The 19,998-nt window shown below is 33.0% G+C and overlaps 1 protein-coding gene across 1 annotated transcript in view; it reads left to right on the top strand.

Annotated features, from left to right (window-relative positions):
- Window positions 1–11,446: 11,446 nt before the first annotated feature.
- LOC145278131 (uncharacterized) overlaps window positions 11,447–19,998 on the top strand; it is a 28,534-nt gene continuing 19,982 nt past the window's right edge. The window contains exons 1-2 of the mRNA XM_080130411.1: window positions 11,447–11,498; window positions 12,631–12,691. Coding sequence (XP_079986537.1) covers window positions 12,673–12,691 — 19 coding nt within the window. The 5' untranslated portion in view covers window positions 11,447–11,498; window positions 12,631–12,672. The remainder of the gene's footprint in view (window positions 11,499–12,630; window positions 12,692–19,998) is intronic.

Here is a 19,998-nt window from a genome sequence, read left to right as displayed (position 1 = left end):
ACAATCTAGCCTTATGGTTATCGTATTTTATTCACTCTCTTTACTTTGTAATTTACGATAAGTCAACTCTTCAGAAGAAAACCTAATACTCACATGCATACGCCTCAATTTTATTTCTTTTTTGACTTCATTTTAAAAAAATGCGTCACGTTTAATACCTACGGTATTTCCGTTCACCGCTATATATAATAAAAGAGGCGCAGTTCTCCACCTCTGGACCAAATTACCGTATCTTTGCAAGAACATATGCCACATACAAATTTATTATGTCGAAACTATTATCAGCCATCTTATCTAACTGTTAACCGCTTCATAGACACATTTATTCGTTACATTAAAAACCTACATTGAATCCTAAAGGAGGCATCATGACGATCGCCATCATCTACATGGGAAAGAAATTCTTTTTTCCATCAGTTTCTACAGCACTCTTCCTGCCACCAATCTACACAGGGAAGATATATATAATTACTATGGTCTCCAGTCATCCTTCTTGACTGGATTATAAACTCCTATACAAAGCATTAACTCTTCATTTCCCCTACACAAAGTAATAATTCTCTCTTACACATTTACATCTCTTCTCATTGGTTGGTATCTCTGAACCCGCTTATTCGAGAATATATAGTTTATTGTATACATGAACACATTAGCTGTTAAAAAAACATGAACGCTAAACAGCCGGTTTCTTTTCTTATTCATTTACCCTTTTCCCACTATATTATTTAAAACCTTCTACTGTTGCCAATTAAACTTATTGTGTTACGCAAATTAAAACAAAGACGTAATCATGGTATCCGATACATATGCATCGTAAGATAGATTTATAGGAAGGTAGGCTGAGAGGCACATAGACTAATACTAGATAAAGAGAGAAAGAGAAGAGAGAGAGAGAGAGACAAGAGAGATAGAGAGATAGAGCGAGCGAGAGAGAAATACTTTTGGGAAAAAATGCATATTTCTTTACTTTAGACGGATAATATACTTTGCTTTTAAACAATACGCATAGAACATAATAGACGTTTTCCTTTCTTCAAAACAATATGTACAAACGATTTTTGTATTTTTTTATTTTTAATCTTATACTCGTTATTATAAATCTTATACACAGAACTTCTTATAATTTTATAGGGTAAATAGTTGCTTACAAGAAATACCGCATTGCAATGTTCCGCTAATGAGTAGTTTTCCGTTTAATTATTAATATAATTGTTTTTTGAGTATTATTATTATTATTATTATTATTATTATTATTATTATTATTATTATTATTATTATTATTATTAATAATTTTATGAATATTTTTACAACAAAAACCGGGTGGGGATATACGAGCATTAGCACAAACTATTTTATAGAAAATATAGTTGCGAACTTATTTGTGTTTTAAAAAAAAGAAAGCATTTAAATTTTCTGCAAATAAGTAGTTTTCCGAATAAAATAAAACGTTATCGTTTACCTACTTTATTTGTAACATATTTGCTTTTAAATAAAAAAAAATGTCGCATTATCATTAAGGTAGTTTTTCGAATGCTATGTCTTGTAAAAAATACCGTTGGGTTAAATGAAGGTGATTAAGCATGAAGTTATTTTATAGAAACTACAGTTGCGAAATTATTAAAAAAACATTTTAAGTACCCTACCATATTTATGACCTATTTGCGTTATAAAAAGACTAATATAGAAGTTTTCGGTCAATGTAGTTACCGAATTTCCCATTTGTTTACTGTATTTTTTCTAGACTACACACGCCCTATTAATAAATGAAGCTCATAAAGCCCAACATGGATATCTCGCTTGATGTAAACATAAGGTTTTTCGACATTTTGCTATATACAATTTGTCTGTATTATAAAGGCTTCAAAAACTTTATACAGGGAAAATTTAATAAAGTTATTATTGAACATGCAATCATGTGATTCTAAAATTCGAAGGTGGAAACACAGATTACTTAAAAATTACCCTTCTCTAACATTTTCCGAATAGCTTTCAAAATAATAACATTATTATTTCAACACGATACAAAAAATACGTAAGTACTCAAAATTTACATTTTTCCCAACCGACACTGCAAACACAAACATTCAAGGTTTGTCGTAGTATTTGTGCGTAGGGATCATAACGATAATCAAGATTAAATTTGGAGAAGATATTTTGATAACACCGCCACACACAAATAATGTGTCTATTCCAAAACCGTTCTTAACAGCGGTAGATTGGGGGTGTCAATTTCGAAACCCATTCTTATCCTGAGGATGTTTGGAGTGTCTATTCCAACAATCATTCTTAAGATTAGAAGGGTTCTGGTTGGGGTTGGGGGTTGGGAAATATCAACAACAGCCGTGCTTAAAGTTTTTACGGGGAGTGGAGTTTCTTCCACCGGGCAACGCCGGTTTACAGGTTAAGCTAGAAATCTGCATTAATTAAAATACATATTTATGCTTATTTTACAGATTACAACTTTCAATATGTACAACAAGCCGAAAATTACAGCCTTTGCAGTGAACTCACATACACAGCTCTAACTGACCTTCATCTGACCATATTTTAGAATATGTGTATATATAAACAGGACATTAGAAAAACATAATTTATATAGTTGTATCAGTATTAACCTGAAAATACTAATCTGCTGCCAATGTATGGGCATAAAAATACTGTTACCGTGATATTTTTTATTTTACTAGGGAGTCACCACTTATTAATGTTCAAAAATACTAGTCGATAAGGGTTATTGTGGCCACAAAGACAATAGCGTAGTAATCGTTATTGGTGGAGATTGGGTAGACTTTGATAATTGAAAGGGACGGCTCATCAAGGACATTGAACTTGAATACCACGATAGAAGTTTTTGTTCATGTACCTTGCGTTTAGATTTAAGCAGAGTAAAAGGGTAGGGGGATTGTTTATAGTGGCTGTAGTTAGACATGTCAATGTTATGATTGTAGAGGGAAACATAAATTGAAGCCCGGGTGAGTACTTGTCATTAAAACGATAAACAAAAATAGGTTTGCAACGTATTTTCGGTTGGAAAAGGGGTTGCAAAAGGAGAAAAATACATCACCTACTTGGTTTCGAAACCGGTTTATAAAAATCTACCAAGCAGGACAAGATACTCCGACTATCTCTGAGCAGCTCTTTCCGACAACTGGGCAGTTATATTTGCATGAGTATTGAAAAATCATTGTTATAATAAAGATCATGATACATGAATATACTATTTTATATATTTAGATGTAGGTGTGAATTATTCTAAAACAGCTGGTTGAATTGTGTTCAACAGACCTAAAGCCACACCTCAGAAAAATTATTACTGTGTAACAGATTGGTAATAATCCTTAACTGTAATTATGACATAATGTAATTATGAAATCGTTTATATGGTTAGATGATGAAAATGAATAAGATAGAATTATATGTATGAATCACGAAAAAGTATAAGAAAAAATAAGGCAAACGAGAGAAAGTCAGATGGGCACAAATGACGGGCAATCACGGTCTGTGCAATTAGCGCGCACAATCACATGTTTGCTATCAGAAGCTAGTTGAATGTTACTGAAAGGATTTCACGTATTTTTGACTCCATTTCATTTGAAATGAGTTAACTAAATAGAATATGGTTATATAATTACGATATTTAAAAACATTTTAACCAAAAGGTAAAATGCGTTCATGCGCAGATAGATGAATTTGTTCAAAGTATCGAAAATATAATATAATCTCTAAACTAGTACATTCTATTAACTAGTAGGATTTGTTACGCCGGTTGAGCGTCAGATGCAAGACTCTTAATCCCGGTTTCAAAGTTAGATATAGTTTCAAAACAAAAGATATAATTAAAAAATTAAAATATAAATAAATAAAATTGGACGACAAACGTCGTGTTTTATAGACAGACAATATAACCCACTTGAGTTAACTCTTTTACATGGTCGAGACGTTTTTAAATGACTTAAATTAAAAAATATTAAATATCGTCTCTTGACAGCCTCGTCCTTACATATAAAGTATTTTCCTCTGTACGTCCTCCTTCCCATCCCTCAGTGAAGTCATACCCCTCTATATCTTTGTGTTACCCTTCCCCTTCTTAGTACTCTCTGTAATGATTCCCTAAGACTACCTTTTTACCCCCTCTTCTTTAACTGAAATTGGATTTTTTTAATTAAATCTAAATCCATAAAAACATTCATCTTGTTTCAGGCCAGTAATGGCACAGTGTATTATATCTCATCTTAAATTAAAAATGATTTTGTACTTTTTTAATTTTTAAATTTTCTTGTCTGATGAGCGTCAGATTCAAGACTCCTAATCCCTACTCATCTCCTAATCAATTATAATCGAAACCGTTTTGCACATCATAGCAAGATATGACTCTATTTACATAAATAACTATAAATTTTATATATATATATATATGTGCATATGTGTGTATATATATATATATATATATATATATATAGAGAGAGAGAGAGAGAGAGAGAGGGAAAGAGAGAGAGAAAGAAATTTGATTTTTGTAATTAAATTTAAATCCATAAGAACATTAATCTAGGTTGACGCCAGTCATGGCATGATCGAAACGGTCTGCATATCGTAGCAAGATATGACTTTATTTACATAAAGAATAATAAAAACCATATATATATATATATATATATATATATATATATATATATATATATATATATATATAAAGAGAGAGAGAGAGAGAGTGAATGAAAATATATCAACATAGTTATGTTTACCTAAATAGTGATGATATAAAGCTTTGCTTTTATAATGTTTCTAATAGTTTTGTTTTATTTATTATTAAATAAATATAAATTTTGTGTTTGCTCGTTTTATTTTTTATGAATTTCCTTCAGGAAAATAATAAATATTCCTATACTTTTTAAACGCAATAATATTCAATAAACTTGTCTTGATGTGAAAGGTTAAAATATAATTTATATAATGCCATTTTGCAGTAAAATTAATGTTTTTCCAAGGTAAGAAAATTAGAACTAAAAATTAAAAATTAAGCTAATTGAAATTATTGTATTTCATAATTATTGACAATTTTTGGCAAAATAATTTACAATTTATGCATCGTTTATGTGGGTTTTTTCCATATTAACAATTAGCAAAGCTAAAGTTTTCATTCCTGTGATTTTATTTAATTCGGCTTTCATACTAGTATATTTATTTTACTTTACTATGTAATAGTTATATTCTATTATAGAAATCTTCTAGCTGGACGCCCGGCGTTGCCCGATCATACAATACGCTTAAACATGATAATTTAATTTATGCATATTGCGTATGTATTATTATAGAATCAATCTTCTACTGAACATTATATATTACGAGGAATATTTTGTCTTGTGGACTAATTTGCAAAAAGAAAAAAAAAAAGAAAAATAATAATATCGTTCATCAAATTCCGTATGCGTTTGTTTATAATATCATGCCAGGTAGTATTTGGGGTTGACAATGAATGCCTTGGAAAATCCACTTATGATTAATGTTTAGAATTAAAATTTAAAAATGAAGAAATGATTTGCGATGATTTTAATTGGTTGTTTAGTGTTACGGCATATAAACCTTTTCCAGGTTAATTAATGCCAAATACAGTAATTTTGATAAATAGATTTTACTCTTAATGTTGTTTATATCTTCAAATATTTATCCATTATGTTTGGTTTGCTGGTTTTATTTTACGACATATTAACCATTTTACAGTAATTTTGGAAAAATAAGTTTTTTGTAGGTTTGTTTTAAGAAAGCTAATAAGAATATTGTAATTTTATTTAAATTTATTTATCTTGAACTTCATTTAGTTTTATCTTTGAACTCTACACGTCATAATTCTTGATTCTACGCAGGAATTAAGTCAGTATTTGACACCTGTGACACAATGTGTATCATATTAATCAATTTATTTAAATTGCGTATATTATTTTTTCTTATTAGATGTTTCTTAAGATTTCTAGTTATATACTAATGCCACAAATGTGAAATTAATTTTCTTCCTAATCCAATATGTATTTTAACGCGCATATACAACCACCGAGTCTCACCTCCCCTCATACGGAATGAATTTAGTTACAATTTTAGTTCCTGGTCTGAAAACTTTTATATTTAAAATTAGCTGTGAATAAAGCGTACAAGGAGGAAACCCATTATTTTTTTTTTATTATTATTTCATCCTGCATTCGATTTGTTCTTTGAATCGAAATTCATGCACGCATGTGGGCAGTAGAAACCTGATCTTGCTTTTGAGCCTGTCCATCCTCACTACTATAAAAAGAACGTCTACATTCTTTTCGTCACAGTTCTTTCTCTGCCCTGTAGCACATCATTTGATATCATTTGTTTATCAGCATCAGTCGAATAAGTGAAAAGGTAAGTTTTATTGTTTCGTTTATTTGCGTTTTTTTTTTTATATTTTAACTAGCAGACTGCCCGACGTTGCCTAATTATTTAATACGCATAAATATTATATTTTAATCAATCTAGTTTTCTTATTTATTTATAAACAGAAATACCGTAGGTATTAAACGTAACGTTAAATTTCTAAAAAAAAACAAAACAAATATAAGTAAAAAAAAAACAAACCCCAAAACGGAAAAAGCTGAAACATGTGCCTGCTAATATTATGTTTTATTTCTAAACAATTCACTTCTTGTAAGTAAAAATAAAAGTCTTCGACCTGATATCGAAACTTAAACCTGAAACACTATCCATAGTACGATGACCATTAGGCCAGTGTATGCTGAGCAAAACAAAAAAATAACCCAAAAAACAATCAATTTTTTTAACTTTGACCCCTATTCTGACCCCTTAACATTTATTGTTTAGGGTTACAATCGTGTTATTAAGTTAGATCCATGTCCAAGGAACCTATATCTAACATTTCAAGTGTTTAGACCTCAAATTGTGGGAGGAGTTTGGTAGAGTTCTCAAAGGTCAAATCGTTGAACTTTGACCCCTTAACGGAAAAATCCGTCGTCTGTCAATTTTTAGTCAACAGACTCGAAATTTGATATACTGATTACTGAGATTTGGGAAAATCGATATGATCGGTTTTTGGCCAGAAATTTGGCGATTAAGGGATCAAAGTTCAACGATTTGACCTTTGAGAACTCTACCAAACTCCTCCGACAATTTTGGATCCACGCACTTGACATTTTAGATATAAGTTCCTTGGGCATGGATCTTACTTAATAACTTGATTTGAGCCCAAAACAATCAATGTTAAGGGGTCATAATAGGGATCAAAGTTAAAAAAAAAATTGACCTCTGCGGTCTCTTCCAAATTACTCAGACAATTTCTGGTTTAAATATTTGAAATTTTACATCAAGGTTATTCAGAGATAGGGCAAGCTTTTTAATCAGTTTGGGTCGAAAACTTTTAGTTACCAATATATAAATGTATGTGTGTATGTCTGTTTGCATGTCTGCCATAAACTTTCAATAGAGGCGACGGATTTTACCAAGATCAGTATCGTTTTAAAGTTCGACCTTTCATACGACAAATATCGAAAAATTGGCTAAAAACATTAATATCTTCAACTAGGCACTTTTCTACAGGGGAGGGGGGTCTCTTTTTTCGCAGATATTTTTGAAAGTTATCCTTTCCTTTAGATTGTCTAACCTTAATTTAAAAAAATGTCGCTTCCGGTTTGGCGGTGGTCGTAACAGCATAAACGTTAGATTTTACCCCGTTCTTTTCCTCCTTTGCGGAACGTGTTCGAGCCTGCCTTCCTACTTCCACTTTTTTTTGCTGAATATACACATCCAAACACCCGGGCAACGCCGAGCTGAAATGCTTGTAAATCTATAAAAGTGAACGTGTCTGTGTCTGTGTACATTTCCCTACACAATAACTCTGTCAATTTTTAGTCTACAGACTCGAAGTTTGATATACTGAGATTTGTGAAAATCGATGTGATCGGTTTTTGGCCAGAAATCTGGCTGTTAAAGGGTCAAAGTTCAACGATTTAACCTTTGAGAACTCTACTAAACTCATCCGACAATTTTGGGTCTAAACACTTGACATTTTAGATATAGGTTCCTTGGAAATGGATCTAACTTAATAACTTGATTTGAGCCCAAAACAACAAATGTTAAGGGGTCATAATAGGGGTCAAAGTTAAAAAAAAATTGACCATTTTTGTTTGCTCAACATACACCTCCAAACATCCGGGCAACGCCGGGCACCCATGCTAGTATATATATATATATATATATATATATATATATATATATATATATATAAACTTTGTTCTTGGATTCTCCCGTTGATTCCGACGTATAAGGTTCCGCCACAACAAGTTACACAGATATTCACACAAATGATTTGTTTATGATAGTGAAATCTTTGTGTAGAACGAACCACACTTATTGGTAAGACTGCTAATCTTTGTCCGTGCAGATAACTGCCACAGGAAAGAGTATACTGTAGATCGCAGGTTTTACATCAGAGTTTCCTTTTCCTACATGCATGTCTTAACGAATACTAGAGGTGCATCTCTCCCAGTGAATTAATTCGCACCCAGATACTAAAGCAAGAAATTTCTACGACGCGTCGCGGTAAATACAGCGCCTAACCTTCCCAAATGGTCAAGCATAATGTACTGGCAAGGCTCAACTTTGCTTATTTCTGTGAGAACCGGTATGTCAAAGTGATTGTTCCGTGTATATATATATATATATATATATATATATATATATATATATATATATATATATATAAGAAGTAGTTTACTTGAAGCATTGTTAGAGAATAAAAGGTATTTTAGAAGGCTAAAACAATGCAAGAACGTGAGTGTAATTCGTTGTGTGAAACTACTTGGAGCAATAATTCCCAATAACTACAGTAAATATAATTCTAATTTTAAGTAAACATCAACAATAAAAACAAAGACGTATTTTGGTTTTATTTAAAATTTTCAAAATTATTATTGACTTCGTATTTATTCCTTATAAACTTTGTAGTTATTATTTAAATTATCGTGAATATTATTCAAATCAAATTTAAAAAAAATGATCTTATTTTAGGGTCAAAACTCATTAAATAGCTACAATTTATATAGTACTTAATATGTTGCAGATGTTTAATTGAACAAAGTGTTTTTTTTGTGTATGAAACTAATATTTGAATCAGTGAAGAAATCAAACAAGATTTTTAAAAAGATTATTAACAAGTTTGAATTTGTAAGAAAACACTTCGTACAAATCAGCTACAATAGATAGGATTTTACATTTATGATATACACATCCATTATTGTGTCAAGTTTTAAGGAATACAAACCAGTAATTAGTTCTTATTAATATTGTATTTGGGCACGTTTTTATGATGCCAATAGTATTGAAATCCATCTGGACCATCTAGATTAAACTTTTTCTCATCGGAGAAAATTACATTTTCCCACTTCTTTTCATCCCAAGTCTGGTATTTGGCGACATATTTAAGTCGGTTAGTTTTGTGCTGTTCAAGAAGACGTGGTTTCTGCAGTCGCTTTAAATGATTGAAACCCTTCATTTTCATATGCCGTCTGATGGTTTTAGGACTACATTCTGCTGCTGTTTGGCTTTTCAATCGACTTGAGCTCACACTGGAGTTTTTTTAAAACTTCTTCTGATACGGCGATCCAGTGATGGAGTTATATTTTTAGTCGACCTGGGCTCTTTTTGTGCCCATATTGATCTGGATTTCTTAAAAAATTCGTGATGACCGTTTTGCTACGATTCACTTCGTTTGCAATGGATCTATGTGAGAGTCCACCCCTATTAAGCTCAAATATCCTTCCTCTCTCAAATTCTGATAATGGTTTCCCTTTTGCCATTTATAATTTAGTAAGATGTTTTTATCCACTAACAAGTTGCTATTAGTAACATAGAAAGCTTTTCGTATTCATTTTTTCAAAACTAGCCGATTTTATTAAAGTGGTCTTATCATTTTGACCAGGTGACAATGTGTGTTTTTTAAATGAACTGCAACATATATGATTTTACATTTATGACATGCACATCCATTATTGTGTCAAGTTTTAAGGAATACAAATCAATAATTAGTTCTTATTAATATTGTTTTTACAATCAAATTGCGCCTTACCGTCTGGTTAGAATGAATGGTAACATTGTTTAATATTTCCATATATATTTGTAGTAGCATGCTGTTTTGCTTAACTAATATATCTTGCCCAATACAGGCAGTTAGTTCAGCATTATACAAAGCTACCACACCTATAGGACCCTCGTAAAATTCATAAAGATGTTATTGCAGTAACGCCCATTGTCAGCGCCTGGATTTCAGCATGTCATCCCTTGAGCCGATTTCTGGTAGATATAAGCGTCCCGATCACAGGCAAATCTGCATCGATTGTCGAGATTTCAAGCTGACTTCGAAATTATCAACAATGCTACTATTTATTTCAACTAGACTATGAGTCTGGATGAGTCTGTTCACGAAAATACCCATTTATGAGACTCTAACTATGGTACGGGATAATCCTACGTCAGATATTTAACTGAAAGAAACACACTTGCACCTTAATTAACCTTCTCGAGTTATTTAATGTCGAATGCAATAATTGTTAGAATAAAAGTTGTTTTTAACTTCGAAATTATCAACAATGCTCCTATTTATTTAAACTAGACTGAGACTCTGGATGAATTAAGTCTGTTCACGAAAATACCCAATTATGAGACTCTAACTATGGTACGGGATAAGCTTACTTCAGATATTCACTGAAAGAAAAACACTTGCATCACGTTGTTCATATCTGAAAGTATTAAATAATGGAGTGTGTTTTGCTTATTTTCTTTTACAGCATATCAGGAAATCTAAAACAACATTGTTATTTTATTATGTTATATTTTATTGCAGTTTTCGTAATATATTTTATATGTTTTGCATTGAATTTCATTTTGTGTTACTTCTGAACTCTTCAAATCATGAAATAACTTTCTTGATTCCACGCAGGAATGAAGTCAATAGTTTACACCTGTGGCACTCCTAACTAATCAGGATGTGGATTATATTAATCAATTTCTTTTAACTTCATATGTTTTTCTCACCTTTCAATAGATAATTTTTAAGATTCACAATTTTACATCAATGCCACAGCTATGAAGTTCATTTTCTTTCTAGTCCCATATCCATTTTAACACGCGTATACAACCATTGAATCTACCCCCACCCTCGATTATACGACATAAAGAAATGCAATCTCAGTGCCAATTTTAGTTCCTACTTTTGAATTATCAGTAATTGAAATTAGCTGGGGATAAAACGTACAAGGAAGAAATCCGTTATTTTGTTTCATCCTGCGTTGATTCGTTTTTCAAATCGAAAGACATGCACGTATTTGGGCGGTAGAAACCTGATATCGCTTTTGGACTTGCCAATCGTTACTAATATAAAATGAAAGTCTGCATTCTTTTCGTCAAAATTCTTTTGTCTATTTGATATTATTAGAATATCTTTATCAGCCGAATAAGTGAAGAAATCATCGGTAAGTTTTATTCTTTCGATTATGTTTTGTTTTATTTTATAGTTTAAGTTAGAATTACTTGGAACAATAATCGACCGTAACACCAATCAATACAGTTCAACATCACTAAAGCCAAGAATGTGCCTCCGATATGTGGAAAGCACAATCATACCTTGGTTTCATCACACACACACACACACACACACACACACACACACACACACACACACACACACACACACACACACACACACACACACACATATATATATTCAAATATTACGAGACCATGTGAACTCTATCCGTAAATCTATACAGTTTAATATGAAAAAACATAATGAGAAATTATCGTTCCTAATTGTGCTGATAACACTAACACTGACATTGATATTAAAAGCCGATTTTTTTAAAACTTTAAAACTTATTAAAACGAACTTTTTAATAGACTCAGTGATGGATACACGAGCGACTTTGTGAAGATAACTAATTTGCATATTCGTTTAGAAAGGTGCGTTAATTAATTATTTTTTATGATTTTTATTAAATGATTAGTTTCAGTTTATTATTACGCTGAATTCTATTTATGCATCGTTTCTAAATTCTGGATAATTATATAGAATTTAAGTACCAATAAAAAGAGTACATTTGGTGCGCTTGAATTTATTTTTCTACATAGTAACCACGATTTCCAATGCACTTTTGCCAGGGAAAATGTATGTAATTTTACTTACGAAGTATGGTCAGTGTAAACATTCGATGCCCACGACCCCCAGGGCCAGTATAGATGGCGGTTATATTTATCAATTTTTAAACGGTGGACCGTTTTTGCCATTTAATAAATGCTTCATATGATTCGATGTATAAATTAAATGCCACGTCATATTTATGTTTCTAGTCGAATATCAACTTCTATGCAAACGGTGAATCTTCTATCTAATATAAGAGAGCACAACGACAATCGCAATTAAAAGTTTTGATTGGTGCTATAAGATCATCGTTTATTATAATAGGTGTTGACAAATCTGACATGGAGGAAATTCGCTTTTTAATCTCCATTTGTCATTCACTCTTAAATTATGAAATTAAACGACGTACCTTTCACTATAGATTGAGCCTTGGAATTCTTAGTTTTTCATCTCTTTCTACTTTGTAGGACTGGATTAGATATCATTTGCATAATCGCCTGAGACGAACAATGTTGTGCCAACCTATGGGTAAGTTTTGCCTTTTTCTTTTATTTTAGGACTGGATTAAATTGGAACTTCTTGGAAAACATCCCTTGAAAATACGACTCTGATTAAAAAAAATACTTATGTTTATTTAAGATCTTAAGCATTTTTATCTTATTTTCATAAATAGTTACCATTTAAAATACAATAAAAACGATTCAGATGTTAAGTGATGCAAACGTGTTATTGTATACAAAGTAGTGATAGGACGATTTCAATATTTTTTTTCCATATTCCTATACAGTCATCGATATCGTTCGGAATTTCCGATTCCAATACAATTACCAATTCTGATTTCGATTCTTTTCAAATTTTTAAAACATTTCGTGTTGTTTTTTTGTTTTTTTTAATTTTCTGATTAATATGAAACTCTGTGTAACGTGTGCCCATATTGTCATAAAAGTATACTTGTAGCGAGCTATATCACATATTTTGATTATTTTAGCAACTCTTTCTTTTGTGTTGTCTTAAAGATTGGTATAAAATAATGATCCGATAAACTCATTGTGAGGTTTCATTTATATTTCTCAGCCGTGCCATTTTTTACTATTTATTTACTCGTTGCATTGTTACATGTGCCATTGTTACTCGTGTTGTTAATACCGTGTCACTTTTCTTGCTATTAATGAGTATTTTAATTCATTATAATAATCAATATATTTCAGTTTTAATTGTAATTTAATGATTGATCTATATTTTTCACCTGTGACATTTTTTACTATTTTTTTACTCGTTGCATTGTTACATGTGCCATTGTTACTTGTGTTATTAATACCGTGCCATTTTCTTGCCTTTAATTAGTATTTTAATTCATAATAATGTATAGATTTTAGTTTTATTTGTAATTTGAAATCAATAAATATTTATCATTCTATTATTTTATCATGACAATGAAAAATTAAGTTTCGACTAAGAACAAAATGAAAAATTTGGAACTCGGAAATAATGCTCATGTTTTTACAATTCCAATACCCCCAAAGTTTCGATATTTTAAATTCCTGGTTCTAATACCAATTAACTATCCACACATTATAATATTTAAAGAGTTAGTTAATGTTTTTTTTTTTTATTTAAACGTTTAAAATTTTCTTTTTTTTGACGTAAACATCAATTTTAGTTGATGCTACACATCCATAATTGTGTCAAGATTTAGTCAACACAAAAAAGTGGTTCGTCATTAATAAGATTCTCAAGTGATGGAGATGTATACGCCAAGCTTTAACCCTATCGCTATATCTAACTTTAGGCTTGTGATCTACGCCAAGAATTCGCTTTCAGCTCCAGTTGATGCTGATTCTTTCAATTCAAATGTGATGACAATATTTTTTTTATATTTTATTTACTTCCTCTTCAGGGCATTAGATACAAAATCAAGTGTGGGTTCGATGAAAGTATTTCACTGGACCAAATAGGGTCAGAACTTGAACCGCCCAGGTTCTAAGCTCGTATCATAAACCGCTAACCAGTATATCAGCCATAATTATATTTTGAATAATATTATTATATCTTACTTTTTGCTTTCGTTTTTCTTTTACGATTCTTAAAACCATTCCTCCATGAAATACATTTTGCTCTAAAATTATGACATTTAGAGACCTCAAGGAGTAAGATTTTATTGCTAAACCGGTTTGTCGGATATATGTTCGCCGAAAAGGCTCAAGCGCAACGAGTTCATCAGAGCATACTCCATTAAAATATTTGTAAAACAGGCACAGAGATACAACATTGCGGCGATGCGACAGGGGTTGGAACTTAGTTGATAAAGTGGGACCAATTAGAGTGACAACTCTTTTTTGATCTTATTTAAGAGGGAAAGGCTAATGGTAGATGTACCACCCCAGATGTGGCAACAATACTCTTTGCATGGGCCAATGGTTATCTTGTAAGTACTCTCAAGTGTGAGTAGTTTTCTAGCTCGATAGAGGGAACCCACCTTATTTGAAGCAGCTTTCGCAATGTCCTCAATGTATTTGTTCCAGTTCATAATGCCTGCAAATGATAGGTTGAGAAGGTTGAAAGAAGAATTCTCAGATAGGATGTTATTTGTCATAGATATAGGCGGTTGAAGAGGCTTCTTGTAATTGTTAAAGGAGAGCAACTTAGTTTTACTAGCATTAAATATTAAGTAACCCGTACATTTGCGGCCCCATTCTACTACAGTCTCGAGGTCTGATTCTCTCTCCTCTGATCTCGAGCACGTGGTTCAGTGGGGGAAGATGTGGCTGGTTACCTTTAATGCATCCAAAACCAAACTCCTATCCTTACATCATCAACTCTCTGATCCCCATCTGGCATCAATTGTGATGGATGGCTCTCGTCTGGGTGAGGCCCTGTGTTTTGACAAGCTTCTGGGCTTGACCTTTACTCCTGATCTGAAATGGAACACGTACATCAAGTCTGTTGCCAAGGTCGCTGGAAAGATGGTGGGATCCTTCTACCGCTCCAAAAGATATCTCACTACTGATGCAATTCTCTATCTATATAAAAGCCAAGTACACCCAAGGATGGAATACTGTTGCCATATCTGGGCAGGAGCTGCTAAAAACAGCGTATCCTGCCTTGAGAGAGTACAAAATAGACTTCGTGGCTTAGTGGGGGATGCCCTTTTCTCTACCCTGCAACCCCTCTCCCACAGAAGAGACGTTGCGAGCCTATCCTTGTTTTATCATTATTTCCATGGCAGGTGCCCGTCTGAACTCCAATCTCTGGTCTCACCTCGCCAATCTTTCACGAAAAACACCCGTCTAGCTGAATCCACTGTGAAAAATTTCCCCCACTCTATATCTGTGCCTAAATCAAAACGCGGATTCCATGAACAAAGCTTCTTTCTTAGAACTGCACGCCTGTGGAACTCTGTTCTGTCTGCCTGCTTCGCACCGGACTACAACTTGGATGTCTTCAAGTCCAATGTTAACAAATTCCTAATGAACCGCCTCCTTAAGTAAACACTTCATCAAATCTCCACACTAATGTAATGTACTTGCAATAACTCTTATCCCTGAGTGGCTTCCGGGCCTTGATAAGTGGTGATCACTGTGTAAAAAAAATTTTCTTTTCGAACGATCCTGTCATTGTCTAGATTTATGTATATTGCATGTTATAGAGCGTTGTATCATCAGTAAATATACCCATCTCGAACACAATATTATTAGGTAGGTCGTTTATGAATATCAGGAATAATCATGGTCTAAGGATTGATCCCTAAAACACTCCCGCATTAATTTTATTTTGCCGGAATGTATATCCATCTGAATAGTCCTATTCTCCAAGGAAGATCTAATTATATTTAGTTTACGTCCAGTTATACAGTAGGATTAAATTTTCATTAGTAGCCGTTCGTGTCAGACTCTGTATGGAATTTCAAACTGAATGGTTTATTTAATCTACGGGTTACCATGTTATCGTTACGTCAGTCATGGCCGGATAGAATCTTAAGTAATTCGCAATTGTATTCCCGTAGTTTAGCTATTACACCACAGGTACATTCTACATTGCCACTAAATTCAGTGGGCGTAAATGTTCGTCTATGTATTATTTCTTTGCAGGTTAAATCCTGAATGTCCAGCCGTATTTCTTTTGTCGGATGATATGCGAGGTGACTTTGCTGTTTGATAATAAACATTAAAAAATACAACGTGCAAAATTACCAATAAAACTAATTCGCTCTTCACTCGGCGCTACATGATCTTTGTCCGTTTATGAACGCTACAGATAAAATCTTACAGATTAAGATCCAGTTAATGTAAGAAACCATCAGCAAAATCATGTTCAAACAAGAATTATTGTTGAGACATCTGAGCTAGTGCATCTATCACTGGTATCTCACTCTTAGACAGAATCCAAAAGAGAGCCTCAAATTATATACCAAGCTCCAACCTCAGTCCCATCACCACAGTAATTTATGCGTGTGCCTGTTTAACATGCAATTTAATGTAATGTGCTATAATCTAGTTTCTTCACATGGACTGCTAAAATTTGGAATTCCCTTCCTCTTTCATGTTTTCTCTTACTGAATTAACCCACAGAAGTGAAAATGCAATCTGAAAAGATATCTTGCTGCGCAGTTTCTAACAGTCCCCTATTAGACACGGTACAAAATAATGCCCAGTACGTCTCATAGCTTTGTTTGAGGTGAAAATAAGGTTTAAAAGCATCATTCTCGCATCTCATCGAACGCCGACAAAACGAAATCTATTGAACATTCACTTTGTAAAATAGTACAAAATAGATTTAAGTTTATTTGTGCTTCAAATGATTTGATTGCAGAACGGATTGTATATTTTATTAAAGTCTTATTAGGCTGCATTTCTTATTTATTCTGTTCTACATGAGAATATATTAAATATCCACCATTGATTGTTTGTTTATTTTTAAAATTGAAAAAGTGACCAACTCGATAACATTTCAAATAATTCAATTATAAATAAATGAGAAAATTTTATTCTTTTTGTTATTTTTCATATGCCTTTGAAAGGCATAGATTTGTTGGATCCTGGATATGACCTTAAACTATATCCGGTGGTTAAGCCCCAGCTTGTGGGCTTTAGGGAGTGTGGAGCCACACCTTAATTGCTATTCCTCCCAGGTCCACTCTGACCCGGAATTGTAGTATTTGTTAGAGTTCCAATTATTGGTTTAACAGAAACTGACTTGAAAAAAATATATATTCTATTAAAAAAATTCTTTAAAATCACTGGATTCGGCATTAAAGAACTTGAAAAGGGTTGATATGCCGAAAAACAAAAACAGCCAACACGCCATAAGTTTGTTAAGAGTAGCTGAGTAGTATTGACTACTCACGGAGTAATACAATCTAGTAAGTCGCCTTAATGTACGGAGGTTCTTAGTCTTCTCAAACTTCTCTACTTATTTCTTAACATCAACGTTCTGACCCTCATCTGACCCTTAACTAAATGAATCGTTCCTGTTTCGAAGATGTTCCATGATTAGACAAGCTTCTTGATTTGATATATACTCCTGATCTGAAATGGAGCACATACATCAAATCCGTTGTCAAGGTAGCTGGAAAAATGATGGAATCATTCTCCCACTCCAGTAGATATCTCACTGTCGATGCAATCCTCCACCTGTATAAGAGCCAAGTACGTCCTAGTATGGGGCACTGTTTCCACATATGGGGATAAGCTGCCCAGAGCATCATTTCCTGCCTTGATTTCGTAAACTAGTATTCAATGTCCTTTTTTCTTCTTTGCAACTCGTTTTCCACAGAAGAGGCGTTTCGAGACTCTTTCTGCTCTATCGCTATTTTCATAGTAAGTGCTCGACTAAGCTCCAATCTATGGTTCCCTTTTGTCAGTCTTTCACAAAAACCATTCGTCTACCCAAAACTACTATCAATAATTTCTCCATTCTCTATCGGTGCCGACACCTAAACGTGCATTCCATGAACAAAGCTTCTTTTTTAGAACTGCCCCTCTGTGGAACTCTCTTCCGTTTTCTTGCTTTCTTGCTGACGTCTTGAATTCTAATGTAAACAGGTTCTTATCGAACAGTCTTCAGAAATAATCTAATTATACCATATTTCCTCCACAAACGATGACTACACTTGATAATTTCTTAGACCTTTGTAATAAAAAATATGCTTAAGCCTAGGTTTGTAACATACCTTTCGATGTCTTCCCAAGTCCAGTCCGTATTTATGACTTACACAAGCTAATCATAATCTTGTGAAAAAGCACCCGGATGTATTCATATTTTTGCGGGCTCTGAGGGGTGTGGAGCCACCCTTTAATTGCCATTGCTCCCAGGTCCACTCTGACCCGGAATGGTAGTACCTGTTAGGGTCCCAACTATGGTTTAAATAGAAACTGACTTGCAAAAAACAAATATATTCTATTAAAATATTTTCTTCAAAATCATCGGATTCGGCATTAAATAACCTGAAAAGGGTTGATATGCCGTAAAACAAAAACAACCAAGCAACCCAGTATTATACTAGTATACTATTTTTCAATGTATATGAAGCGTGTTTGTTTTTTAAATTTTACAAATAGTTGTTTTTGATTGAAAATAAAAACAATGGGTAATAAAAATAATTTTTAGATGAGAATTGGTTATTTGTATTATTTGGATTCTTCGGACTACTGTTCTCATCTTGACTGTGATTTTCACAACGTTTCGGTCGATCTAACCGCCGACCTTCTTCAGGTGTATCTTGTCGAATTCGGAAATGTTTTTGTTGAATCCAGGAATGTGCACGGAATTTCAAACGAACCCCTTCATTTACTTCCCGGTACAACATACTCTTGTTTCGTTATGAGTTATAGTTTTTAATTAATTCGCAATTGTATTATTCGGTCACCCACACTGAGAATTGAACCTTCAATCTTCAGTAGAATATCACTTTTACTATTGATTTTTCCAAGTACTCTGCACCACGGAATTCGTTCAAATTTCCGAATTCGACAGAAATATTCCAGACAAGATACACGTGAAATGGTCGGAAGTTACATCGGCCGAAATGTTGTAAGAATAACACTCAAGTAGTTCGAAGAATTCAGATAATACGATAGAAATTAATATTTAACTAAACTGAATGAATCTCTCAATCGATCGTTTACTTTATTATAACGCCCGACGATAATAAAGGCTAAGGTGAGTTTTAACATGTCTAATATTTTCATTTAAGTAGATTTCATTGTTTCTATTATTACAAAATAACAAAAATGTTAGAATTCAAATTCACCCATTCATTGAATTTACAGTTCACACTCCAAATCCAATTATAATTTTATATTATACAGATTTGTGATTGGGTAAAGTAACAGAACATAGTTCGAATTTTTTAAAATTCAATTTTCATCCCAAACAAAGCACAGTGCCACTTTGAAGTAGGGGGATACTATCAGGGACATAATTTGTGAGAGCATTATGAAGAGAGATGAGTAGAAAGATGTTTGTTCACATTACACTTGAACTTCTGCATATCAGTACAGTTGGGAAAGCAGAATCCCGGAAGAGAGTTTCAAGGACTTGCAGTTCTGGTTGGTTGATTGGTTGGTTGTTGTTGTTTTACGGCATATCAACCCTTTTCAGGTTATTTAATGCCGAATCCAAAGATTTTGAAGAAATTTTTTTAAATAGAATATATTTGTTGTTTTTAAGTAGATTTCTATTTAACCCATAGTTGGGACCCTAACAGGGACTACCACTCCGGGTCAGAGTGAACCTGAGAGCAATGACAATTAATGGGTGGCTCCACACTCCCCAAAGCCCGCAAGTTGGGGCCTCACCACTGGATATAATTTAAGCTCATATCCAGGAACTTGCAG

This window comes from Euprymna scolopes, chromosome 6 (assembly GCF_053919585.1).
Source record: "Euprymna scolopes isolate OS-2025 chromosome 6, ASM5391958v1, whole genome shotgun sequence".
In the NCBI taxonomy this organism is placed as follows: domain Eukaryota; kingdom Metazoa; phylum Mollusca; class Cephalopoda; order Sepiida; family Sepiolidae; genus Euprymna; species Euprymna scolopes.
The sequence above is the reverse complement of the archived record's forward strand: the minus strand, read 5'-3'. Positions and strand labels throughout refer to the sequence as shown.